Source organism: Gallus gallus, chromosome Z (assembly GCF_016699485.2).
Source record: "Gallus gallus isolate bGalGal1 chromosome Z, bGalGal1.mat.broiler.GRCg7b, whole genome shotgun sequence".
In the NCBI taxonomy this organism is placed as follows: Eukaryota; Metazoa; Chordata; class Aves; order Galliformes; family Phasianidae; genus Gallus; species Gallus gallus.
Genome location: NC_052572.1, coordinates 73,358,002 through 73,384,150, shown reverse-complemented (window position 1 = coordinate 73,384,150; position 26,149 = coordinate 73,358,002). Strand labels below are relative to the sequence as shown.

Sequence of the window (26,149 nt, the reverse complement as noted above, 5' to 3'; positions counted from 1 at the left end):
CTGACATCCAGGAATACTGATGCCAGGAGCCCATTTTTGGCAACTTAATTTTTTTACTTTTATTAAAACTCAAGTGCTTCTGGTAGAGGTTCTCCCCAGTTAACAGCATTATGTGCAGAAACTGTGTTTAAGCACAGTTTGAGTACTGGAAATGTGGAATACATATCTTTTACTCTTGCTATTTTGGCTTTTCTTCAAGGGTGCATTTGGGAAATTTTTTTGCAAAAGCATGCTGGCTGGGTCTCCAAGACTGTTTGGATCTGTCATCTGAGCTGTATACTAAGTGGATGGACAACCCTGATTACAAGTAAGAACTATAATGTGCTCTGAGAGGTGTGCATGTGCAAGGGATGTGGGTGGTTGAGGGGCTTTTACAGGGGCAGTCAGGATAAGAAAGGGCTTTATACGCTGCTCGTTCTCTCCAGACCTACAGAATTTAAGCAAAGCAACAACAAAATCTCAAAACAAAAATAATGAATGGAAAGTTCCATGTCTTCCACAAATCTCAGCTTTAAGTTGATTTCATAATTATCGTTGAAAGATGCGTGTTTCTTCCACGAAGACCAAGGTCTGCTTAACCACATAGCAGATGAAACTTGGGTTAAGACTTACATACCATATTGTCCAATCCCTTTGCTATAGCTCAGCCCTGGGGGCATCACATGTGCTGACTCAAGTTCTAGGCTTTCCTAAGTAGAACAGAGTGAAGCAACGTTGATATGACATGAACGTCTACCCATGTTGAATGTCATTCCTCTTCTGCATTTGTATGAAGAGGGGCTGGGAAGGGCTGTCAGATCTCATGCTGATCCTGGAGCTTGGTGGCTAGGTTTCTGGTCTGGGAGAATGAAGTCTGAGCTTTACCAGCATCAGATTTTCTGTATTAGTGCATTGCATTGTTAAAGGAATCCTACAGTGTACTGAAATTCTTATTCTTTTCCTCCCTCTCTCTTTTGATGTTCTTTTTTTTCCCCATGCAATAGTCATATAATATTGGCCATGGTGAGTGAATATTTAAAGTTTATTTATTATTTTTGTTTGCTGTAGTTGCAAAGAGGCTAACGTTTTAGCTTACTCCTACCTCTGCCGGTATGTGATTGGCTAAGTGCTTGTGCTTATATTTTGGTAGTAGTAATTCAGTAATCATCTCATTTTAAAGATTTAAAATACTGTACTTTGGCAATAAAGCAGAAAATTTAATTAGACTAAACACACCCTGGAACGTTTCAGAGAGGATTTTCCTTACTATCCCACAATAAAGGCAGTAATGCTATGTGGAAATCTGAGACCGATGCAAAATAACTCCTTCATTGAAAGTATTCAACATTTTCTTTTCTCATGGAATTCTGTGCACCTTGTCTGAGTTCAGGAGCTGAACAGTCTGTGAAGTGTCAGCTCATTTACTTTTAAATTAAATGGAGAAGATTAATATTGCTATCCTTCATGACGCTGAGAGAAGTTTGAAGATGCTTTACAGTATTGAACTTCATGTGTTTATCAGTATAGAGAAAAAAAACAACAGTAGTTTTATGAAGTGAAAGAAACAAACCACATTTTAATTAAAAAAAAACAACACATGAAGTAGACAACTTATTAGGTTTCAAATACAAAAAAAAAAATCACAGTTCCTTTTCAGTTAAAGAGGAGGTTTTACACACACTGGGTAGAGAAAGGACACAGCAAGCTTCACAGAAAGATCCCTTTAGGTGGTCTTATGTTCTCCATTTTGAAAGCAGAACTCCTAATGGTATACCATAGCTGCTTCATCACAGGTGTGTGCTACCATACCCAGTAGGATTCTCAAATATATGGAAGACAGTGGTGCTTCTTCCTTTCAGATAAGGTGATGATCTTTCAGCGGAGCATTTCCAACGAGTTTCTGACTTCCCAGAACATCACTAGTCTTGGTATGGAGTATTATTTTCACTTTTGTGAAAATGCTGTCTCAAGAGCCATGACACCCATCCACTCTCTCAGTTTAGCTCTTTTTTTTTTTTTTGTTTGCTTATGGGAGTGAAATGGAGCTGTCTAAGTGACTGTATTCTCCATGGGGTTACTGGCTCATCTTTCTCTTTTGAAAGAAATAAATGAGTCTAGTGTGAGGGATAGCATTCCTGTACGTTTCAGCTACATCCTAAAGGCAACTGTGAAATTCTGTTGCCAAAGGTCAAGAAATCATCATGACACATCTGCACTGACTCCAGGAAAATGGTATAGGCTAATGTGCCATTCTTTTCAGGAGTTGCTTTTTCCCCCCCCCCCCCCCCCCCCCCCCCCCATCTTCCTGAAGGTTCACACGACAGAATCCTGGTGGAATTCTCAGACCACATGACTACCTCTAAGAAAAAAAAAAACCTATGAAATTAATAAGCTCAGCACTTCAATTAACATAACCCCAAACTCTGTATGGACTTCCTTTCTGAACAGCACAACATAGACCAGTTCAGGTCACCATAGTTGTCACCAGCCAGTAGACCAGCGTCCCATAGTATGCTCCCTGTACAGCCTGCCTTCATTGCTCAACATCAGAGCTGCAGCCAAAGGATACGTAGACTTCTATACTCAGTAGCCAATGTCTTCTTGAAACTATTAAAACTACAAAAAATAGCCACATCTTAGGCAAGGCTGTTTTTCATAAGTCATCTTGAAAGGGTTAGTTATACTAACTGCATACCCTACATACCACACATGTGCCTACTGTGGCTTCTTTCTTCAAGATTATGAAATGGTTCTTAAAAAATTGCTTGCCTCTGTAACTCAAATAAGATTTGTCCTAGAAGATTTCCTTGCAGAAATACCCCTCATCTTGACATAAGCACTTAGTATCATCCAGCATCATTGTTGGTGGGAAGTTCCCTATGCTCCAGACATACCCAAATAAATAAATTCAAATTCCTTCTTTATAATTTTATATTTGTAAATTTTATATTCATATAAAGCATTCCAATGCTTTCTATTATTATGCCAGTGAAATCAGGATGGAAATCCACTTCTTCATGTAGGTAGATAGTAGGATAAGGAGGAATGGTTTTAATCCAGAAGAAAGGAGTTTCAGACTAAACGACAGGGAACTCTTCACTGAGAGGGTGGTGAGGCACTGGCACTGCTGCCCAGAAAACTGTGGGTGCCCCATCCCTGGAGAATTTCAAAGCCAGGCTGAATGGGGACCTGGGCAGCCTGATTTGGGGGGGGGGGGGGGGGCAGCAATCCTGCCCATGGCACAGGGGTTGGAACTAGATGATCTCCAAGGTCCCTTCTAACCCAAGCCATCCTGTGAGTCTATGAAATCTCTAACACCCACCAGGACAGTTAAAGTCCCCACTGCTTACTTTTTCAGTTCTATAAAAATGATGTCTGCATCAGTCCTTACTAGCAGTAGAAGAGCTTCTGAATAATTCTTTGCAATACCAGACAAAGCATCACTGGGAATGCCAGGAATCACAGATAGGAAAAAGTTAACTCACCCAATTGGCAATAGAGCGTCTATCTACAAAACACTCCTTATCAGGAAGCAGCCTTTATCCAAGAGACATTCTCCTACCAGAGGCTAGCCCTTAAATGAGCCCATGGAGGGGTGGGCCCAGTGAATTGCTTGCACCCGTGCTTCCCGTGCAAGCCACACCTTAACCATGTGCTTAATCATCAGTTCAAGCTGTGACACAGCAGTTTCCTTACAATCTGTCATCCAAAACTCCTACTAGACTATTATAGTTTCTAACGTTGATAAATCATGTGTTTCTCCATTTCCCTTTGAACATTTCTGTCTTTCAACTGACTAGTATTTTCTCTGGTATTGACCTCATTCTCTATAGAATGGTCTAGTGAAACTAGGAATTTTTCTCAAATTATTTTTAAATTTGAAGAAAGACTTCTGTGACCAGAAGCTTGACTGCTTTTCTATCTTCTAGTGTAAGATAACTTTTGCACCCTTACCATCTCAATCTTACTTAAGTAATTCAATGCAGATTAACAGCATGCTATGGCGAAGTTAAGTGTTTGTTTTGTAACGTTGAGATCCATCCTGCTGCTACAGGGAATTTGTCCAACATACCATTAATTTGAACTATTTTCAGATAGCTTGCAATACAGAGAAGTAGATAAATTGTTAACACTAGAAATTGCTGATCTGTTTTAATGTTAGTGGCATGTCATTGCCGCAGGAGAAGCCTTCTGTTCAGCCTTTGCACATGAAGTGTTGTATTACATTGACAGTGATTGTATTTATTTTCTGTTATGAAGTGCACTGCTGTGTTGGGGAGAGTAAGTAATAGAAGGGTGCTTGCTGCATGGAGAAGTGTCACTTTAGTTTTTGTTTGTGTTGCCCATGTCTTTCTGATTGGATGTATTCACTGAAAAAAATCTTGTCTGGAATGACGCTTATATGCAGCCACACAGTCTTTAATGGCGTGATGGCTGTACTGTGCTGTGATGTGCAAGAGTGGCATTGATTGCCTGTACATAAACTGGCTTGACCCAACTGTTTTTAAAAAAGTAATTTTTTTTTGCCTTAAAACTGCATGTTTTGTTAATGTTTAAATTGCAATCAAAATTAGCAGTTTCAGTTAGATTGCTATTTTTATTTTTCTTATTGTGCATCCTTCAACTGAAAATAAACATTTTTTTTCAGTTATGCATTAATAGCTTTTTATGACTTTATAACAGTACAGTACCTTCTAACTATATTTTGCTTCACAGAATTCCATTTTTAATTAGAAGAACCGTCTGTTGCTATGGCGTTGCAGTGGGAAGTGATAAAGAATTGGATTTTGCATGGGAAATGTATAAACATAATGACTCCACAAAGGAAGATAAAGACATCCTCCTCTTTGCCATGAGCTGTGCCAAAGAATCATGGTTACTTCACAGGTGCCCTTGATTGATGCATGTCTCTGGGGGTACTGCACCATATAACCCTGTCAGAAGTTTGCCTGCCACAGAACCACACATCTAATATACCAGTGGTAGAACCTTACAGATTTTCTTATGGAGAAAATATGATAAACAGTGCAAACATATATGATCCTTTTGCTGATATAACATCTCAGATGTTGTTATTGACTGAGAAAAGGACTTCCTGCACTGGTAACTAGCGTGTCATGTCTAACACTACCAGCGGACCTGTCAGTATAATTCCCTTTCTGAATTGAAAGTATACCTTCTGGTGTTATAGCAGACTGGTAACAAATCCTGTAATTGCACGTTGTGTGAAAGCTTGTTTCCTTTAGGTTTGTCTCCTGCCATTTTTTTCAGCTTTGAATCCACTGACTATCCGTTCTCTCATAGCCTATTTAGCCTTTGTGTAGAAGTCAGATCACCCATTCCTAGGTGAAGGACAAAAATGAAAACAGACTTGCTAGTAAGCTGTTCACTCTTTGAAGTACAAACTGACAAGGAGAAATCATATTTAAATTTCCAGTTTGGAATATCATATTTATTATCTTTCACTGGCATCCCTACAAGATCTTTTCACTTTATCAGCAAAAAGATATTGAAGATGAGTTCTCTATTTTATCGTGCCCACAGTACCTGAAGAATATCTCTTGAGGACACAAGTTTGCCAGTGGTAGCCTAAAGAATGATGATCCAACCATTGGCATAAATACGATGAGTCTGATGCTCTGAAAGTAGTTGAGTTGTTTCTCCTACCAGACACCTTGTGATGGCTGAGTAGGAAGAGCATATAAGGCTGAGAACATAGCCAGTTGGTTTGAGCAGAGCTATGCTGATTTTCCACTTAACCTGTGGTCCTTTGATGATTTTGTCATTGACACAGGCTAGCACTGGCACTTGTAAAGCTGTAAGTTATACCAAAAGCAGACAGCAGTTCAGGAAGTTACGACAATTTCCTTTCTGTGTATGTAGTAGTTGTTGACAAAACAATCTCTTTTTCCAAACTTCAACCTGAAAGTCATTTAGGCTGAGGAATCTTAAACTATGTTGTCCTCAGTATAGTTTGTCCATTTCGTTAAGCATATTGGTGGCATGCAAATGGGAGAAACCCAGCCCATCTACTCTACCAACAAAGTGGCTGCTTGTAATACTCTGACAAATATTTTTTTCAACAATGCCCATAGAAAGCAGGAGAGTGTAAAGTTGTACAACAAAAAGAGAGTTATTTATTTACTTTTTCAAGATACCCAGGCTCCCACTCTCACTGATGTCAGTGTCAGGTAGTTAAATGTTTATGAAATCATGACTTAGGCTACCTGAGAGCACCTTAGATACCTTATTATTGAAATGGAACCCCTCTATATAACAGTGTGCCTCACTTCTAGCTCATTCTCCAGACTCTGTCTGTTTGGAGTTTTCTCCAGAATCTTGGGAGCAGTTTCCCTTCCCATGAGGTTGTCTGAGCAGAGGGGTTGTCATGAGTCTTTCTGTAAGACATACAGAAAAGCAAATATCTCCATTTGTTGTGCTACACAGTCATTTTAATGAGAAGTGGAGAGCCAATGGTTAAGAACAGGGAATTTCACCAACATAAGAACAAAATACAAGCTGAGTACACAGCTCTGAATGACCCCAACTTTGGTGTAACTGTCAACATTCCAGAATCTGAGGAGACAGAAATTTTCCTGAACTGATATATAATTCCAGATTATGACTGTTAAACAGAAAGTAATACTAACTTTTTTTTTCTAACAGATCCTTGCGGTATGGGCTCAGTGATACACAGTTTTCTTCCCGCTATATTGCAAACATCCTTGACTATGTATTGTCTAAGGACATTGGACACCGTATAGCCTGGGAATTTGTTACAGAAAATTGGTCATTTTTGAGTGAAAGGTATGGCAACCAACCTGTTATGATTTATTTCTGTGTTTCTTTTGCTGCAGGTGCAAATTTTCCTTCCAGAGACAACATAGTTTGTAATGATTGATGTGGTTTCTTAAGTACAGAGACCACAGTTATCATTAGAGCTTAATGTCAAAGAAGAGCTCATGTCAGTTACAGAATGCTTTGAAATTAGTCTGCTTGTGACTGTCTGTATTAAACTTTCTGGAAAGTCTGACCCTTACTTACCTACTTAAATGGGAAGCTTTCCCAAAAATCCCAGTAGTGAGATAATGAAAGATAAAAATCTGGTTCTTGGAGTACACTTTAAGATTTGCTTTGTGACAAGTGGTGTGTGAAACTAGTAATCATGATGTAAGAGAAGGTATTACTTATGTATCTCTATGACAGCTACCGTGCAATATATAGTTTCCCACTTTTTGCTGTCCAGGCAGCATTTCATGTCAAATAGAAGAAACTTTTAGGAAAGAAATAAACTTGTCCTTTTACTGATCTGGAAAAGGAGAAAAGTGCATGGCTGTGATGGTTGGCTGTCACAGCCCAAGTGTTCTTTTAATACTGATTGATAGAATGGCAGCAGACCACAGACTGCATTTAATAGATTTTGGTATACTTATATACACTTGCAATCAATATAATTAAGCTTGAGTAAAACATGAGCAATCTAAGCATAAGCAAAAGTAAAAGGGAAAAGCCACTTGCCATGTAGGCAAAGCACAATACTATTAGCAATTACTCTTACCTGCACATAAGCAACAATCTCTTTCTCTATCTCAGCACTGAGTGTCAGGACTAGCAATTGACAATTACCCCTAGCTGGTGTTGGGGTATTCTGCTTATGGGATTGAGACTCCATGCCAATCATGTGATGAAAAGGATGATAGAAGATAAATCTTTAACGTGTCAGTCTAAGAAAAAATATAGAGTACTTGGGTAGCTGATGATCTGTAAATATAGCCTTTTGATGTCCTTGAGGAGAACATTGTTTAGACCATCATGTATTCTATCTACATATCTACAATATCTACATATTCCTTTGTATAAGCTGGTCATGTGAACACATTATGCAAGTGCTCCCACTGACCCGTGCTGTTCCTGTGGTCAGGAGCATCTTGCCCTGTGCACTGGCCCTGTAGACAAATACCTTCAGGAACAGTAAAAGCAGCAAAGTGATGCTGGAAAACTTGAAGTCAGGAAGGCGAGAAAGTTTTTTAAAAGTGAACAGACTTGAAGGAAGGTGCTGGAACAGAGCAATCACTTTCATGCTGTGAGCATACCATTGGTCTTCATAGATGAAACCATCACTGACTTTATTCCGTGTTTTTTATCCAGGTTGCCTGTAATATAGTGTGAGGTAGTATAGGCTACCTGTGGGCAACTGGTGAATCTTTTTAATTCTTGATAGACATTCAGCCAGACAGTTCCACAAACAGGAGAAAAACACAATGCTTTGAAAACCCATGAAAATGGAAAACCCATATACTCTAGAAATGGGTTCATCCAGTAGTATTTCATAAGGACAGGTATAATATGCAAAAGTAAGGTCCTAGTCTCTTTTCCCAAGGCAGCTCATACTCCCTTTGTAGAGATGGTGGATTGACGCATACAGATTTTGAAGGGATTTGAGGACCACTAATACTATTAATCCCTGTTTAAAGTCCTAATCCATCCAGTTTGGATGTTAGCTTTATACATTGTCCTCAGGACACTAACAGAATCGCCAAGATTTTAGAATTATTAGTGCTTATCATTTCTATATGGATTTGGCTCTATGGGCTCATGAAAGTCATCTTTTTAAGTCAAGAATTCATTATAGCTTAGAAAAAATAGCATATCATATCAGGAATGAAAATGAGGGGCAATTGGTCTGTTTAATTCTGCTCAAATGTCTAAACTGAACTTTAATGGTAATCCCCCTTTTAAGGGGCAGGGAGTATACCGTTGAAAACTTAGGCTTAATTGGTACTTCCAATGTGATAAATAATTAATAAATAATTTGAGTATTATTAAACGAGATGAAGTCTAGTATTTTTCTAGCATGCTAATGGAAGGACCTTTCTCTCAATTTTACAGGTATGGGAAGGGATTATTAAATATATTACAACTCATGGGAAAATTTGTCAATACAGACGTACAGATCCAAGAGGTAAGTGAGAGATTAGTCCCAACTTTACTACCAGTTTGTAAATACAGCTTTTAAATATTTTTTTCCTTAAAGAAATTAAGGGAATGTATTGCATAGTGTTGTTAAGCTTAAACTCAAAACAAAACAAAATAAAATAAAATAAAATAAAATAATACCTCCTCAGCTGAGAAATAAGTGTACAAATAGGCACCCATAGCTCTGCAGTCTGTGTGTGCAGTTATTAAGCATGACATTAAAATGCTCCTTTGTTCAGGATGGATATTGTCCTGCTCTGTGTGGCTGCAGCATAGAAGGTTGCCTGCCTACACATTGAACAGAAGGCATGCACACGTGGGGTGCAGTCCTTTCTCCTTGGCTTCACGGCAGCCCAGATTAGTCCATGGACAATAGATTCTATTTGGGTTCCTGCTCTTCTGGAAAAACTGAGTGGATGGGTTTGGCGATTCCTGCTGAAGGGTGGAAGTCTGTGGCAGGTGGCTATAACTTCTCTTTAGCTTATTCACCCCAGTAAGACTTCCAAATGTTAGTGCCTGTGACAGATACGTAACTGTCACTGTTTGCTCCACTCTATTTTCTTGTTTCTTCCAGTTCAAGTCTCCCTAGATTATTTCCCCGAATATTCTTTATCTTCTCTCTTAGCTGTTGCTCAGCTTTTGTGCTGTCTGTATATCACATAGATCTCTAAGTAGTATCTGCCCAGTATCTGTCATTGTAAGAAAAAAATTGTTCCCCTTTTTCAGCCATTAATAGATGCATAAGCAAATAACAGAGAATGGATGGTTAATAAAGAAAACAGTTGAGAGATCTAGCTCCTAAAATAAAATAAATCTCTCTTGGACATGCATAAACTAGAAGCTTTTCATCTTTTATTCTTCAGGAAAAAAATTCTGCTTCCTGTGATGGCAAAAGCAGTAGTCCAGTGTCGTCAGCCTTTCAATTAGCTTTCAGATTGTAACAGAGTCCCAGTATTATCATCTCTGACTCGTTTTCCTCTTTAAAGTCTATCATCTGTAAGGATGACCTTCCTCATTATGCCCACGAGAAAGTTAATAAAAGGTTGCTGGACATCTGTCTTGTTCCTCTCATTGTACATTCCTCCACTCCATCTATGCATGTCTCTTTGCTATTCTTTAGTCCTCTCTTGTCTTCTGCTCTTAGATTGATGGGAGAAACTTCTTGCTCTGTAACTGTAGGAGAGGCAGCACAAGAGGATTCTGCTACCCAACTAGTCCTAGACACTGTACTAATGAAGCTGGCTGCAATTTGAAGCATTTTTACAGAGATGATGGCAAAAGGGCACATTCCTGGTGTGTAAGGAGCTTTTCCATCCAGTATAAATCAGTTCCCATCCACTCTTTTTGCGTATTTCTGTGTAAAACATCCATTGGATACACAGCTGTTTCCTCCAGGTGAAATGACATCAACTAACCTCATGCATTTATTTATTCAGTTGCAGGTTTTCTATAATAATACACTAGAAGAGGATGAGAGAGAAACTGCTACTCTACTGCTGGAGTCTGCAAAAACTGAAAATATGGAAAGGAAAGAATTTCTAACTAGAGTTGCTGATTGGCTAGAGAAAAATACAGACGACTGACCGGGGAAAATAATTTCCAGTATTCTTTGGAGTGTGATTCAGTAGCACATTGATATTTTAAGATGTAATTAAAGGTAGAACAAATCTTTATGATGCCTGAGATTATCTTCCCAACTGGAAATTCAAGCTAAACCAATTCAAAAAGAAAAGAGAAATTCTGATTTCAGGTCAGAAATAAGATATATGTAGGTTGCTCTGAAAGTAATTCCTCATATTTAGTTCCATGGGAACTACAGCAGATACAAAGAGCACGTTAGCATCATTTGATAGAGCAAACTCTCAACTACAAAACATCTTTCAACCTAGTCACCACATTATCTGTGCTTTCTTGCCAATGATGAACAAAAGCCAGCATGCTGTATTCATAAAAGTCTGTACTGGCAGAGGAGACCCACTGTTTCACATGATGGCATCATTGCTAGGAAAATGTTGCCCATACAGTCTGTCTTTCACCAGCCCCAGTTTTTTCCTCACAGGGCATTTCACTGACACACCCTTCATACACACTTCCATGTCAGATGCCATTCTGTCAGACTGCCCCTCTGCTGCCATCTGTCACATGGAAGCGACATGCAACGAGATATTGGAGGGAAGGGTCAGCGTCCACTGCCATGCCATCAACATCCAGCTCTGACATCATGGACCAACATAATAAAACAGGAGGCATTATTTTCAGAGCAGCCCTCATATATTTTCATCTTATTTCTAAATTTACTTCCTACTGAATAAGTGGTCCGTAGCGATGTATTGCTAATAATAACCTAATGCACAGATACAGTCCTAAATTCTTTTTTGCTTTTCCCTGAATCTCAGAAGAAAGGGTGCAGTTCAAGTTTTTGGCAAAAACCATGATGAAGTGGGAAAAGTTTTCTATTCTGTTTTGCTTATGATCTACACTGTGGCCTTGGGCAGGTCATTTAATCTGTCACTTTATTTCTATTCTTGTAAAGTGGATGGGGGATAATAAATACAGTGAAACATAAGCTTGTGAATGCATTCAGATCTGTGGAGAGGAATGAACCAAAGAAACATCAGATTTTAATTATAATTAAAAAAAGCTTTATTATTAAAACTTTATTTTTCCTTCTGTAAAGGTTTGTACTTAACATGTCTACATTTACACTTATGCTTTATGAGGAATATGCTTTTGAAGAGACCCTGCCAGCTATCTCTGTTACCATGCATTAATCCCGAGGACAGTCTTAGGGGATCTGTGAATTGGATTATTTTTAAGGGAGTTATTAAACCAGGAGATGATGAGCTCTTGGGATACTACTAATAGACTCCATCATCTGGTGGTCATTTTGTCCATGCCACTAAGGTGCAACTAGTCTAACTAAACGCAGGAACATCAACAAGCATTTCTGTTCTTACTGCAAAGATCTGGCAGCTAACATAGACACAGGTTTAAGCACCTCACTTACACACAGTTTCAGGGGGGGCAGACAGACAGAATTTAGGCCTCCAGAGAACCAGAGTCAGCAAAATATATTTGCTTGTTTCTGAAGAAATATGGGGTCCTCAGTGCAATTTATTTATTTGCATGGTAATAATATTATGACAAAACAACCTGTACTGGTGCTCTGGTTAACATAGAAAACAGGGTTGTGTGGGAATGTAAGAGACCCTAGATGTTCAGTACCACACCAAGGAGAAAGGAATGAAAAACCAGCCTTGCTGACACAAAGAGATTTTCTCTGTTTACAGGCTAACTACACTTAAGGTAAACACTGCCATATTAGCTGCAATGAATCGGCTGTTCTCTCCGCTGGTGTGAAAAAACCCTGTAGTTATCGTGAGGATACCTGAGGATCCCTGGGGGAATTAACAACTGCTACAGCCACGCTTGTGCTGAAACCATTTCGTCTCTTAAACAAGCTGAGCGCAGTCTTAAGGGTTTTCATCAAGCTGATTTAGACAGCAGAGCTAGGTTACGATGAGTTAGAGGAGTTTTGCCTCAGCATTTCCCTCTAGTCAATCAACAGCTTTGCATCATTAGTCGGCAAAGGGGCTACACGAAACATGAGAAAGTTGTTGCTGCAGGATTTATGGACTAAAGCGTCTTTAAAAAAAAAAAATTAACCTGTAAGGCTTGTATGTTCAAAGCATTTCCTTCCAACCAGTAGTAAACTCATCCCTTCTAACCATTCTTCCATTGCCTTATTATTCTTTTCTGGGCTTTTTCTTTTTTCTACTGAAAAAAATATAAATTAAAAAAGCTGATGTGTAAAGAAGGATTAAACAATTTTAAACAATTGTACACAGAGAGTGATCAATGGCTGGAGATCACCGACAAGTGGTGTTTCTCAGAGGTCAGTACTGGGACTGGTGCTCCTCAGAATCTTCATCAATGACACTAACACTGGGATTCAGTGCACCCTCAGCAAGTTTGCAGATGACACCAAACTGTGTGGGTGCAATTGACATACCTGAGGGTTGGGATGCAACTCAAACAGAACTAGACACAAAAAACTAGTTGTTGCTACTGTTGAGTACAAGTTGAGTATAGAAGTTTGTTGAGGTGAAAGGAAGTTCACTGAAAATTATTATGAAGTCATGGGTGGGAAATAGGCTTTTACAGTACTTACACAGGCTGTGTAGGCATCGTGGAGCATGCACTTGTGAAGATATGGGTGAGTGCATTTGGAGAAATTTCCTATGAGAGGAATTGTTACTGATAGGCAAGAAAAAAAAAAAAAAAGAAGATATGTTTGGGAAAAAACCTTATTTCTGGCTCAAGTACTGCTCTCTGCTCTGGGAGAGCCTAAGTCAAAAACTTAGCTTGTTCTGCCTTTACAGCATGCATACATGACCAACCAGGAGATCCGGGGGAGTTGATAATGATGGGGAAGAAACTGCATGGTGGAAAGAGTAAGGAGCCTGAGAGAATAGCTGAGATGGGGGGATGAAAAAAGGTGAGAGGATTGTGGGTCTAAAGAGGAAATAGGATGATGAAGAAAGGAAAGCTGCAGCAAGGTCCAAGGAGAATGAGGAAAATGGGGTGAAAATTGAAAAGTTCAGCCTCCACCTTGTGTGCCATGGTTTCTTACCCTAGATAACTCAACCTGAGGTATTTCAAAGGACTATGTTTTGTTCTCTGTTGTTCATCTAGACCATGGTCAGTAATACCAACAGATGTGTCCCTAACCTAGCATGGGTCATCTATAGTTCCTCAGCAGTGTCTCTCATCTGGCCTCAGCTGCCCACAGGCTGCAGTTCCCCTCATAAGCATCCTTCCTCCAGCATCAAGTACCTCCTCCCAAATGCACATTTCCAGCTTCGTTCCTGAAATCTTCTGTGTTTCTTCTCCAGTTCATTTCCCCCATTTTCTCCTGTCCTTTGTGGCTGCTACTCTTTCTTAAATAGGTTTCAGCAGTGGTGTCACATACACCTCTGACTGGCTGTAATTTTGTGGGATTAGCTGTTTTCACCCATTTCTGAGCTGTTTGGATACAGCTGTTAGGATAAAGGGCAGTTCCTGGCCAGCCAGCTGTTCCACTACCTAAACCCTGGCTGTTCTGACCAGTACAGTCTCAAAGTTTCCACTGCAGCCATCATTGCCAGCTCCCTACAGCACACAGCTTCCAGCTTTCCTTTTGTCAGGCCTGGCACAAAGAAATTTTGTATTTCTGCTTGGGCCCCTGGTGCAAATATGCTCTCCCCACCTACTTCTTCATCACTATGAATCAAGCTGCTCTGGGTAGGAAAAGGACCTTAACAGCCATTTAAGAGTGCAAGCCCTCTTCTCCTCTGTGCCACCTAGCGTTTTCATCCCACTGCCAAGTTCGGGTCATGCCTCTTCCTCCCTGGCACTGCAAGGAGCTATTGGGACAGGTGAGAAGAAAGCAGCCAGCTGTGGAGCACAAGTGGTGGAAGCACAATCCCCATACCACCTGTCTACTTAGTGCTCATGGACATATCAGGAGGACTGGCCTGATCATGCAGGAGTTGTTGTAAGACCCAGAAAGTGTGGGTTCAGTGTGGGTAAAGGAGACAGGGTCTCGTGAACAATGATGTGGCCTTATCACAGTCCCATTATGTAGGGTCTCATATTTCTCAAAAAGAGCTGCCACCTCCACGTACCCTCATTTGAAAGTGCATAGGCTCCTCTGGAGCAGGAAGAACAGGTTTTTATCTTGGTGCCATTTTGTGTTTTTGTAACATGAAGTTCTCTGGGGGAAAGAACTGAGAGGGTACAGTGGGCTGAATTTGTACAGCTGCCATACTACCACCCAGATGCGGTCTCACTACCTCTGCTCAATGGTTCTGGGCAAGAAAATGAGGTGAAAAATCTCATGGGTTGTGACAAAGGCAGGGAGACCGCTAATAGTTACAGTCATGAGCAAAACAGGCTTGATTTCAGGATGATGAGTATAATTCACTGCCAACTAAAAATGGAGGAGAAGGTTGGGAATCAAAACTGAAGCAACCCCTGCTGCATCCCAGGCGGAACTCCTCCTCAGGCGGGACAGGGCTGTGAGGAACAGAGGCTGAGGTTAGTCTGTGAGGTTTCCCTCCAATGCACTTGCCTCGTGCTCTCCCCACTCTTGTGTGAGCCCTGTCAGCACACTGCAGCACTTCGGGCAATACCCACTGGCATTTTTGCCTTTTCTTCCATACTGTTTCCCAGAAGTAGCACACGCCTGGCTGTGGTGGTTGGCCATGGCCTACTGTGAGGCCTCAGCCATTGAAGTGGCTGGCAGCCATGACAGGCCTCTCCTGGTGAATCACATCAGACTTTCGCAACCTCTTCTCCGTGACATCTTGGCCACTATAATTATCTCCAAGGCCTTTATACACATCCTTTCTGTCATGTGTTCTACCCCCTAAATGACTGTTGCTGATCTGGATGTCCAGGAATGAGAAAAGAGACAGAAATCCCTGACAAGGTGTGTGGGTGGTGCAGCTGGAAAGAAGAAACGGCATTTTTCAGTCATAAAAATGAGTCTGTGGTGATCTTGTAAGCACTCCTCTTTCCACTAAACACAATCACCTGTGTTTCATTTTAACAGTGAAACCACAAAGCCCCAAGGAAACTATTTACCAATGGTTAGGTCGTTACAGGCTCATTTTTAACACAGAGAAATGTGATTTCTTCTTCTCAGCTGTCCCTTTTGTGTTAACTGCAGGATGCAGATGCACTCAGGTGCATGAGGACTACTGTCCCATGCAGTATACAGCCTTCTTATCTGCTGCTGTTCTCCAGAAAAACTACCAGCAGCAATGTGTTTCCAATTGGTTTCAACTCTTTTATTTACTTATTGGAATTTAGTGGTGGAGGAAATTTGCACTGGGGAAAGCTCACTGAAATTATTAGTTCAGTTTGCCTGCAGAATAAAACTTGTGCAAAGGCCTGGCCCCTGAGATACTTAAATAATGCTCCTGTATTTTGAGGGATGAAACAGAAATCTGGAATTATGTCAGGCATGAAGTTTATATTGCAGCCCTCACTGAGGTACAGAAAGAATCTGGTTTTAACAGAGATAGAGGTTTTTTTGTGGTTTTTTTTTGTTTGTTTGTTCTTTTTTTTTTTCCCCATAGCTGCTTGTAAGGTGCTATTTTTTAGATATGTGACCAAAACAGTGCTGCCAATACGATGATGCTTCATTTGTTGCTAAGCAGTGCTTGCTCACACTCACAGAATTCTGTTCATTCTGCTTCTACACCAGCAAGGAGGCCAGTAGAGCACCAGAAGCTGGGAATGAACACAGCGGGCCCCAGATACCAAAAGGGATGCCCCATATCATATGAGGTTGTGCTCAGCAATAAAAGCCTTGGGACAAAGGAGGAAGTGGGTTGTTCAGACTGATACCATTACACATAATGAGCCCTGCTTTCCTGGAAGTACCTGGCCATTTGCCCTCTAATGGGAAAAAGTGAATAAATTCCTTATTTACTTTGCTCACACACATGGATTTTGCTTTACCTAGTAACCTGTTTTTATCTCAACTCATGACTTTTCTCAATTTTGCCTTAGAGATTCTCTCCCCCATCCTACTGTGAACAGAGCGAGTGGCTGTGCAGTGCTGAGCTGCCAGCCACAGCTAAACCACAATAGGAAGATTTTAAGTAGATGCCTGTGTATGCTGTCACTGATATAGCCCTGACCATCTTGCATAAGTCATGGGTCCCCACTGAAATGAGCTGAGCAAGAGATAGCACTTAGAGAAGATCTTGTAACACAGAAGATGAGTGTCATCCATTAGCTGTAGGGAAAGGCTATACAAAGAACAAGCGTGTTGCAAAGCAAACAACTGGATATGGCATAATGGCCAGGAAGCTTATAAGAAGTTACATATATACGGATGTCTGTAACTTCATCTACTTTTCTTCTCTATCCTTCTCTCCTAATATTCCTTTCTTCCAATTTCTTTCTTAATTTCTTTCCTTTTCTCCCTTTCTTTCTCTCTTTTTCCATTTTTTCCTTCTTTCTCTCTTTTTCCCTTTCTCTCTTTCTTTCACCATTGGGAGATTTCCCACCAGCATCTATCTTATAAAATGTCACCAACAGTTTGAATTTATGTACATATCCTCTTGGCCTAACACACTTAGTTTAAACTATTCTGAGTAGATTTCAGGCTGATAGTTAATATCTGCAGTGATAAACAAGAATCGTAATTAATTCATAAAGTTCAGCAAAAGTTCAGGAATTGGTATACAGTATTAACAAAGGCAAAGAGACCAAACTGGAGAAAATGAGATATTAAGCATCAGGTCATTTAATAATGATTTTTTTTTTGTTGTTTGTTATAGAGTTATTAATACCTGTTTCCTGCATTATATAAGGTACAGAAAAATCAGAATACTGGAAAATGTGCAGGAGAATAAAACAGGTTATAGTTCTTTGTTTGTTTCTTGCTGTTATAGGAATACCTTGGAGAGTTTATTTTTTCCCCCCAAGGGATTTCTCTTTTATTTTTCATGATAAGGAAAACAGAGTGTAAACAAAACAAATTTATGTGTAGCAGCCTTTAAATCATCTAGCTAAGATTTGTTGCTAGAATGATACATCAAATTTTGGTTTTAACAGTGTTTGGAGTGAGAGAAAATAAAATAGTAAATAAATAATAAATTCACTTGCCCTTAGACCAGTTTGTAAAATGATCAGAGAATGGATGGATACAGTTAATGTAGTTAAAAAGACATTCTGAACGATTTGCCAAAGCAGAACAGGAGAGTTTATGAGACTTGACAGCTTTGTATGTTCCTTAGGATTTGATTGTGTTCTAGGGAAGAGTAATGGTAACCAGCAAAGATTGTACCATGCTGATATTTGGCATCTGGAGGTAACAGGTGGAGCCTCAATTGTCTCCCCTGGTAATACAAACAATACTGAAGGATAGCAAGCTGAACTGGGAGGCTGTGATGCCAGTGTAGCTATTAGGCAATGTTTTTATTTGCTGACTTTTGCCTGTTGGAGATGACAAACAAGACCCAAAATATTTTGTCTAAATGGTATGTGGTACAAAATGCCACTTCTTTGCTCTAGAAAAATCTTAATTTTTGTAAAATGCTGTAGTAATTACAATTCTGTCATTTACTTATCCTTAAAAAAAAAAAAAAAAAAAAAAAAGCTTATGCTTTTGCTTTCTGAAAATATGACGAATGGAAGGTAACACATGAGGACTCTTGTCCTGGTTGACTTATAGGTTCTCCATTTCCTCTTTTTTTGATGAGTACTACTTAAAATATAGTTACCTGGCATGGTCTTCAACCTCCTTCTCTGGGGAGTGTTATTTTGATTATTTGTCTTCTGTTTCAGTCACTACGGGACTAACGTCATACTCTCACAATCAGAGGAATTATACAGCAAGAAACCCATGCGGTGCCAGCCTCCTTCTCTGGTAAGTACAATATAAAATTTTTAGTAATCTCATTTCTCTTTTGCTCTCTGCTCTGAGCTGAATATATCCCCTTCAGAACTCTAGATATTTGGAATGTGATTCCAGCAGATCTCTTCTGCCTATGCATGACAATCAGCAGATTGTCTCTTAGAATTCAGCTACAGGATCCCTCACTTCAAGGGAGGCAGAAAGATTCTTGGATTGAAAGGGAAAACTCAGGAGTATTTGATTTATTTTATTGGGAAAGGGTGAGATGTGCTGTCTGGACTCCTCCGCTCATGGGATGGACCATTACTCTCTCACCACACTTATGAATTTTTCAGGAAACCTGCTGAGCTGGAAGAGATGAGGCCTATTTCTTTATCTGGTCTGTGTTTTCTTGCTCAACCAAGGGCCATCTTCTGAACATAGATATATGTATAGGGCTATAAGAGAAGGCAGGCACTAGTTAATAAGTGGCGGTTCCACATCTTGACAGATCAGCCCATAATTAATTCTAAGGAATATGAATCCATTCACATTCTTAATTAAGCTGTCAGCAGATTTTCTACAGAGGTTTCAAGATGCACATATGAATGTACAGCATCAGTGCAGAACTACATTGTGAGGAAGATGTGACAACTAAAATGTCTCAGTCTAATCCATGTGGGTATGACGTTGAACCACACTGAATGTTGGGAATGGCACCTTGTTTTGCCTGGGTGAAGGTGAGGAACATGAGGTTACAGATATGAGCTGGAAAGGCTCCTCTGGAGTGAACATGTACAGCTTGAAAACAATGTGCAATCACTCTGGCAAGCTCTGCAGGGGTACAAGCCTGAGGCTGTTGAGATCACGCAGCCTGGAGTATCTGAATGACAGTCACAACATTTCACTAGCTGAAATACTTGGACAGTGCAAGGATCATAAATAGGAACACTGAATTCTTGAAGGAGCAATACAGGAAAATATTTCTCTTATGAAAATCCTAAACAGATGCAGTTCCTTCCAAATCCCAACATCTTCTGAAACCGTTCTCTGAATAAAAACATCTGTCACTTGGATAAGATCAAGTCTCTTTTAATATAATGCAGACTCTGATTTTCCTCTTCCACTAATCTACTTCTAAAAGCTTTGCTTTTAGCTGTGCCAAGGGTCTATGCTGAAATTGCCATGTCTTAGCCATATGCTTTAGTCACAGCAGTACTTTGAGATATGGATCTTCCAGGAAGACTTAGTTCTATTTAAAGGGTGTAAAAGAACAGAGATTCTGGGGAGGAAGAGTGCAGCTGATGGCTATCCTCTAAAGATATATTAATATGAAATATTAATGGAAATTTCTAGTTTTGAATGCATTGCCCCTGGATTATCATTGAAGCTAGACACAGTAGACCAAAAGCTAACTTACATTAGATGGATAAACTGTTTCAGGTAAAACCATCCTTTCCTTTAGATAATTAAGTTGTGCAGACTTTAAAGAGGATGTTTCATAGTTTCCCTCTTTTCCTCATTCCCTTCTGGACATGATCTGGAAGAAAATGAGTCTGCAAGTATACGAATCTTGCAGAGTTTCGTAGTCCCACTCTGCCTCATTTTTTAATATATTTCCTGGAGGTTAAAATTTAAAACTTTCCATTTACAGCATGTACAGTAACAGAAATGTACTACATTTTCTATGCAGAATATTTTCACTGAGGAGGTGCAACAGTATTTGAAATATGTTGTTTGGAAAACGATGCTGGCTTGTTCCTTTTCTGTCACGATTTCAAATATTCTTCTGATATTGGATGTTTGGCTCCAGATAACTGCTAGGACTGCTTCCAAAGAGGTTGAATATTTATGATGGAAAAGGACACTGTGAATTCTGTGTGCTTACAATGGTATGTGCTGATGGCTATAATTCTCCTGATCCTTGCACACTGTAATTAAACATGCAAAGACAACATTCATACGTACTGATAAAGTGTTGGATGCATAATTGGACATAAGAGGAGATCCAGGAAGCATTCTGAATCAGGAGTCCAGGCTGAGTGCATTTGAAAAGCAGTATTAACTTCCTGTGAACATTATTCCTTGTTTTATTTGTAGATTTCTAGCAAAACGTAACAGAGGAGCAGGTTCCCCCACATAGCAAATGATAACCCCCCATTAATACCTTTACTTGTCTAATCCTAAAAAGATGTTTGAGTCCGAGGGCTAAAACTTGTTCCAGAGCATCCTGTTGTGAAGAGGGTCATTCTTCACATCACTGAAGAGGAGAAAGGGAAACCCTCTCTGGAAATGTCTAAGGGCTGGTGTTTTACTTATCAAAAAAAAGTTCCCTCCTGCTACTACAGTGGCATTTCCTTCTCACTGCTAGCCTTGCTTTGGTTGCAGAAAGGAACTAAATGTCTAGACTCTTCTCTTGCTTCTCTCAGAGATGTTCTGACCTTCCGGCAATGGTGAGATAAAGATCTTCTCTGAAACAGGGCTTGGGCAACAATCCTAATGCGAAGGGTAAAAAGACAGAGATCACTGCACTACTTCTTAGAGGTAGTGGGAGTGACAGGGTAACACCTGAGGAAGGCTTTCAAGAACACCAAAAAGAAGCTGATGCTGTTTGGCATCAATGTTAAAGGCACTGGAGCTGTTTATGTTGCATTACATTTTAAGTAAGAGTCTTCACAAACAGAGTAAAAAGAAGTAGTTATCATCTATCCTGAACAGTTGCCACCACCACTTCTTTGTGAGAGAGAGGAGTTGGCTGGTATTTGTAAAAAAGATTCACAGAGCCCATAGTCCTCATGAGTTTTTTGATAGCAAAGTGAGGCACTTTTTTCTATCTCATCTGAAAGTTGCACATTGTATTTCTAAGCAAAATCTCTTGCAAAGCTAAGGGCTAAGAATAAGGGGCAGGGAGTTTTCTTCTAGTAATTTTGCTGTAAGCTGAAAGCCACCACCTGCGCTGTAACCTGCTGTCCGGCTCACTGGGGGAGCGTAACAGGAGGAACTGCTGCTAGGACAACAGTGTCACCTGCTGGCAAGCGAAGTGACAACTCATGCGTGCTGCTGTCTTCACTTAACACCGCAGACTGCTTATGTGTTTCATATCGGAATAATGCTCTTCACGTTTACATTAAGGTGTCAATGCAGTGACGTGGTGTCAGAAATAGAGTCAAAGATGATGAAATTTCTTTGAATTAACAGTTTTGTGTTACTCAAACATACGAGATTTTCTGAGCTTTACTTAATGATGAAAAATAAAGCGGCTTTGGTGACACAGCCTTCATTTCTTTGCATTAGTTTGCATCACTGTAATGCAATTTTAAAATCAAGTCTGATACTGAGCCACATTTTGTTATGCATTTGATATTGGCGAAGAACACACAGCAGTCTACCATGGGTATCACTGCCCTCGAAAACTTCACCTAGAGGCTGGTGAATCTCACACTTTTGTGTGCTCCTAACATGCATGTGTTTCGTAAAGGTGACATGAGTGACCACGTGGAAGAAAATGACAAGAAAAGCAGCACTGCCCAGAAAACATCTGCAGAAGAATCTGTCTGTCTTGCTGCAGACTCAATGACAGCACGACAACTGGTATGGCTTCTGCCGTAGTGTTTTGTTGTCAAGATCCTTACCATTTGCCTTCAAGTTATTCAATAATTATAAAAGTTAAGAGCTAGAGTCAATAGAAAAATACCACTAACAACAACTGTAAAACAATTGAGTTTGCAGTGCAGTAATTTAGAGGGCTAAGCACTTCTGAGCTCTAACAAAATAGAGAGGAACTAAAGAAGTATTCTTAGAGAGACGGCTATCTCTACAGCTTGTTATATTTCTGACTTGAAATTGCATTATTTATGATCACAGGCAGCAATGATGCTGAAGTATATTTTCTGCACCAAAAATTTACCCCAACTCCAAAGGAGAAATGTTTGAATAATGTAGGAGATAGCCCAGTAGGTTTTTATGAGAATTCAACAGAAAACACACAGCATCAGTGGTATGTTTCTCTTGTTTCTCAGAAGCTGTGTGTCTCTATTAACGATGTTTAGTTTAGCTTCTTCAATTTTGTTCATGCTTTTCTCTTACACCTCACTTGCCTAGTGCTCCCTTCCTGCACTAGCTGATCCTTCAGATATTTCCCTTGCCCTCAGCCTGGTAAGACAAAGCATGTCTATAGGAACCTCAGGGAAAAGTGAAGATAAGGGCTAATCCAGTCAATATGTTTTAATTATACATATCTTTTAATATTATGGATAAACTGAAGAAACAAATACATGATTTCTGCCTCACCACAACAAGTTTCAAACCATGCCACTGTATCAGACTAAGAATCTATACCCAGAGTCCTATCAGGTTCTACATTCTATCAAGGAAATAGTCAGTTAACAGCTACACAACCAAATAGTTCTAAAACCATGATCTCAGTTTAACGTTGAGCTTTGCTTTATCTTCCTACCTGTGTTAAGCTAGCAAATACACTAATTTTAATGCCATCTGGAAGCCAGTGAGGGCATTTGGTAGCTAATAAGTGCTTGCTCCAGTTACAAAAATTATAACCTTGCTCTCCTTTGTATTTTTTTTTTTTTTTTTTTTTTTTAGCAAAAAGTTCAGAAGGAACTAAAATACTTAGCTTTTCAAAATCCAGGACCTCAGGTAGCTAACTTCAATCCTGAAACTAGAAAGCAGAGAAAAAAAGCACGCATGTCACAGATGAACAAAGACTGTTTTAATAAGCCCAAGTAAGATGTGTTAATTTACTACAAATTTTGCTATTAAAAATGGTTCTCATGCTGTTTACTGAATATAAATGGAGTAAATAAAAGCATTAACATTTTTCAAAGATTTCTTATTACATATTGAAGCTGCACAGGGAAAATAAACTTTTTCTGTGTGACTTAAGATTTTGACTTCTTCAGCACGCACACACTGCCTATTTCAATTAGTGGCAAGGGTGTTGAAAAGGAAATACTTGGACAGATGTTTTCCACATTTGCTGGGTTTAGTCTTTAAAACTGTCAAAGCAGTTTGGAGAGAAGCATTCTCTCCAAGAATCACTGTTTCTTTGCTTTTGCAGAACTCTGAAGAAGTATGACAGTCGCGGCCGGCTGCTTCGTAATAACACTGATTTATGTGACTGCCTGGACAAGAACTGCCTGGGTTGCTTCTATCCTTGCCCCAAATGCAACTCAAATAAGTGTGGGCCCGTATGTCGGTGCAATAGGAAGTGGGTTTATGATACAATTGAGACTGAAGATGGGAATGTGATCAGTGCTTTCCCATCTTCTACTGATGCCTGATTTTGTTCTGATAGCTTTGTCCCTGAGCAAAGTTCTTCTTTCTTCATGTTTTACTGTAGCGAATCTCAGCTTTATGAATTCTGCAATGTCTGTCAATGTTGCTTCTGCTTCTTTCTTGATGCCTACTCATCACACTTCAACATTTCATGTTAAGTAAAACTGTACTGAGGCTCTCAGCTCTGACTCAGGCACATTTTGCAGTGGAGGGGTTATGTCAGTGCACAGGAGATTTCCTGAACCAGGGTAGACCCAAAGAGCAAATCCCCTCCCTGCCTACCTCACCTGCCCAAGTGCCTGTAGAAGAGTTGATGTCATAGGTGACTCCCCTCTGTGGGGAACTGAGGGCCCAATGTGCCAGCCAAACCTCAAAGCTATCATCTGCTAGCCTCTTGCCTAAAAATTGATTAATTTTATCTTCCTGTTTATTTCTCTTGCCTAGTTTTTTGCCTAATTTTTTTGTGAAGGTAAAGGTGTTTTTCTTTCTACTAACTTCCTACATGGCTGGGGGGTATGATGTTATTGAGTTCCTTTTTATTCCAAAGACTCCACTGAGCATGTTCTGCTAGGTACAAACTTGAAGGCTCAGATAATTAGAGATAGTTACGTGCTAAATCTTGTTGTTTGACTTCATTTCACTCTACCAGACTTTAAGCTAGTCAGTTAGACGCTGAAGACAAGCACTACTGAACAATTTGTCTATAGTTTTATCTAAGAAGCTTTCACAGATCTGTGGACAAAAGAAATACAAAATAAATAATCCCCCTAAAATCAACAGCTCTCCTCGCATGTATATAGCTCAGAATGGCCACAGAAAAGCCAAGCCATTAAATGCTAAGACTTTTAGGACGTGACAGTGCACTAAAGTGAAAGAATGCCTAAGACTTTATCAAATGAGCCAGGAGATGGGAGTTCCGAATGAGAAGGCAGACCAAATATATCTGAAATCAAATGACAAAAATCACCACAACAAGCTGGTACACCTGTATGTTCAGGCTGTGCAGCCGACCACCTAGACTACCAGTCCCACATCAGCCTGTTTCTGTACTGAGAAAAATGGCAAAACAACGCTGACTTTTCTCTCATTCACCGTTTGCAAATACCTCTTGTAAATCAAAACCAACATTTGCTTATAAAACTCCTTTTATTTGAGGACTCCGTAAGTGTTAACCTACAATTATATATGTGTACTAATATCTCAATACAACAGACTTCAATCACTGTAAAACAACAGGCAGAAAATGGAGATTCTTTGTTTTTCCCTAAAGTAAGGTCCCAAGTATTGCAATGAAACATTACAAGATTCCTGTCCACATGAAGACTTGACATTACATAAGGTGCCATTCAAACCTATTGCATCAGTTAAAGAAAAATGAGTCCGCACCAGTATTGAACTTATTTTAGTACATGCCAGCATTTGTTGAGATAAGAACAGAACAATTTGCCAGCCTCTGAACTACGCAAGCTTACAGAAAACAAGTAAAAACAAACAAACAAAAAAACCCAGCTTTGAACTCTTTTCCAGATAATTTTCTCTAGCCTTTCAATAATTCCCGTTAGAGCACAACAGAACTCCACACGCATCCAAAGGAGAACAGCACACAGATCTGATTAACTTTGGTGGGAAAAGTAGAAGAGCTTAGCTGAAGAAATACAGACTGGTAGCTAAGGGTCCACCCCTCCTGCTCTCATGGGGAACACAGGTGCACACAATTTGCCTATGCTCCCTAGGCCAGCTACAGCCCTTCTCCAGGAGCTCAATCACCAGTTCAAGCTGTGACCTAACAGTTCCCCTATGCATTGTAAGACTTCCCATCCTATCTTTTATGGAGAGCAACCTTTAACCCGTTATCCTGACCATACAAAGTACTGACCTGCTTCCACCTCCATACAGATAGAAACATACGAACGCTGTTCCCTTACAGAATCATTGCCTGCATTACACTGCAACAACTAAGGACCACAATCATTAGCTCAAATGCTCACAGATGCATTAGATTGCAGTTGTAGGCTGTGCAGCCTCGATTTCTTCCCTTCACGTGACCAGATGCAAGCGTTTAAGCATAAGCATTAAGAAATACAGCGTGAAAATTACAGCAGCCCCACACAACACACTGCAGACCGCCTTCCGGCGCGCCCCGCCCCGCTGCTGACGTGGGGGCGGGGCGGCAGCGGCAGCCATGGCGGCGTCCGTGGTTCCGGAGACGGACAGGTAGGCGCGTGGAGGCGGCTGTAGCGGCAGCGCCGCTTCCCGCACGCCCGCCCGACCCGGCCCTGCGCCGCTGCGGGATGAGGGCAGCGCGGCGTGGCGGGAGGCGGCGGGGCCTGCTGCAGCCTGACGCAGCCTGACCTCTTCCTCTGCTTCCGCGCAGCATTCGCAGGGCCGTGCTGCTGCTCAACGCCGTGGACCCGGGCCGGTTCCCGCGCCTGCTGTCCCGCCTGCTGCAGAGGCTACACCTGAAGGTGGGCGACGCGGCTCGGAACCGTTCTGCCAACGCGTTTGTCG

At 40.4% G+C, this 26,149-nt stretch overlaps 3 protein-coding genes across 20 annotated transcripts in view; all 3 read left to right on the top strand.

The window, feature by feature from the left end:
- The window catches only part of LVRN (laeverin), a 34,221-nt gene extending 22,590 nt beyond the window's left edge, over positions 1-11,631 (top strand). The window contains exons 16-21 of one of the 3 annotated variants that reach the window (XM_040656334.2): positions 200-307; positions 4,696-4,866; positions 6,646-6,786; positions 8,869-8,941; positions 10,100-10,248; positions 10,392-10,623. In XM_040656334.2, coding sequence (XP_040512268.1) covers positions 200-307; positions 4,696-4,866; positions 6,646-6,786; positions 8,869-8,941; positions 10,100-10,248; positions 10,392-10,419 — 670 coding nt within the window. In that variant the 3' untranslated portion in view covers positions 10,420-10,623. Of the gene's footprint in view, positions 1-199; positions 308-983; positions 3,177-4,695; positions 4,867-6,645; positions 6,787-8,868; positions 8,942-10,099; positions 10,249-10,391 lie in introns of those variants that run through there. The other 2 variants (XM_429201.8, XM_040656335.2) reach the window with 2 other exon arrangements.
- A 3,369-nt stretch (positions 11,632-15,000) lies between these two features.
- On the top strand, positions 15,001-24,418 carry ARL14EPL (ADP ribosylation factor like GTPase 14 effector protein like). Of its 3 annotated transcripts, none has more exons than XM_040656336.2 (5): positions 15,001-15,033; positions 18,301-18,382; positions 21,828-21,940; positions 22,949-23,088; positions 23,424-24,418. In XM_040656336.2, exons 3-5 carry the CDS (start codon positions 21,833-21,835, stop codon positions 23,644-23,646), a joined length of 471 nt encoding a protein of 156 aa, XP_040512270.1. In that variant the 5' UTR covers positions 15,001-15,033; positions 18,301-18,382; positions 21,828-21,832; the 3' UTR covers positions 23,647-24,418. The 3 variants fall into 3 exon arrangements, with proteins under 3 accessions (XP_040512270.1, XP_040512271.1, XP_040512272.1); XM_040656337.2 differs by having other exon boundaries at positions 15,001-15,427; XM_040656338.1 differs by lacking the exon at positions 15,001-15,033 and adding an exon at positions 15,687-16,290.
- A 1,370-nt stretch (positions 24,419-25,788) lies between these two features.
- Positions 25,789-26,149, top strand: part of COMMD10 (COMM domain containing 10) — a 161,045-nt gene continuing 160,684 nt past the window's right edge. For 13 of the 14 annotated variants that reach the window (XR_005842634.2, XR_005842631.2, XR_005842630.2 and 10 more), the window contains exons 1-2: positions 25,798-25,855; positions 26,016-26,106. Coding sequence is in view for 7 of the 14 variants with exons in the window: in XM_015280617.4 (XP_015136103.2) it covers positions 25,824-25,855; positions 26,016-26,106 (123 nt within the window). In the remaining 7 variants the exon portion in view is untranslated. Of the gene's footprint in view, positions 25,856-26,015; positions 26,107-26,149 lie in introns of all 14 variants that reach the window. The other variant, NR_171276.2, reaches the window with a different exon arrangement.

Coding starts and splice junctions, on each gene's coding strand:
- ARL14EPL (XM_040656336.2), top strand. CDS start 21,833: ATGAGTGACCACGTGGAAGAAAATGACAAGAAAAGCAGCACTGCCCAG. Junction 21,941..22,948: donor CAATGACAGCACGACAACTG/GTATGGCTTCTG, acceptor TTTTTTTTTTAG/CAAAAAGTTCAGAAGGAACT. Junction 23,089..23,423: donor GACTGTTTTAATAAGCCCAA/GTAAGATGTGTT, acceptor TTGCTTTTGCAG/AACTCTGAAGAAGTATGACA.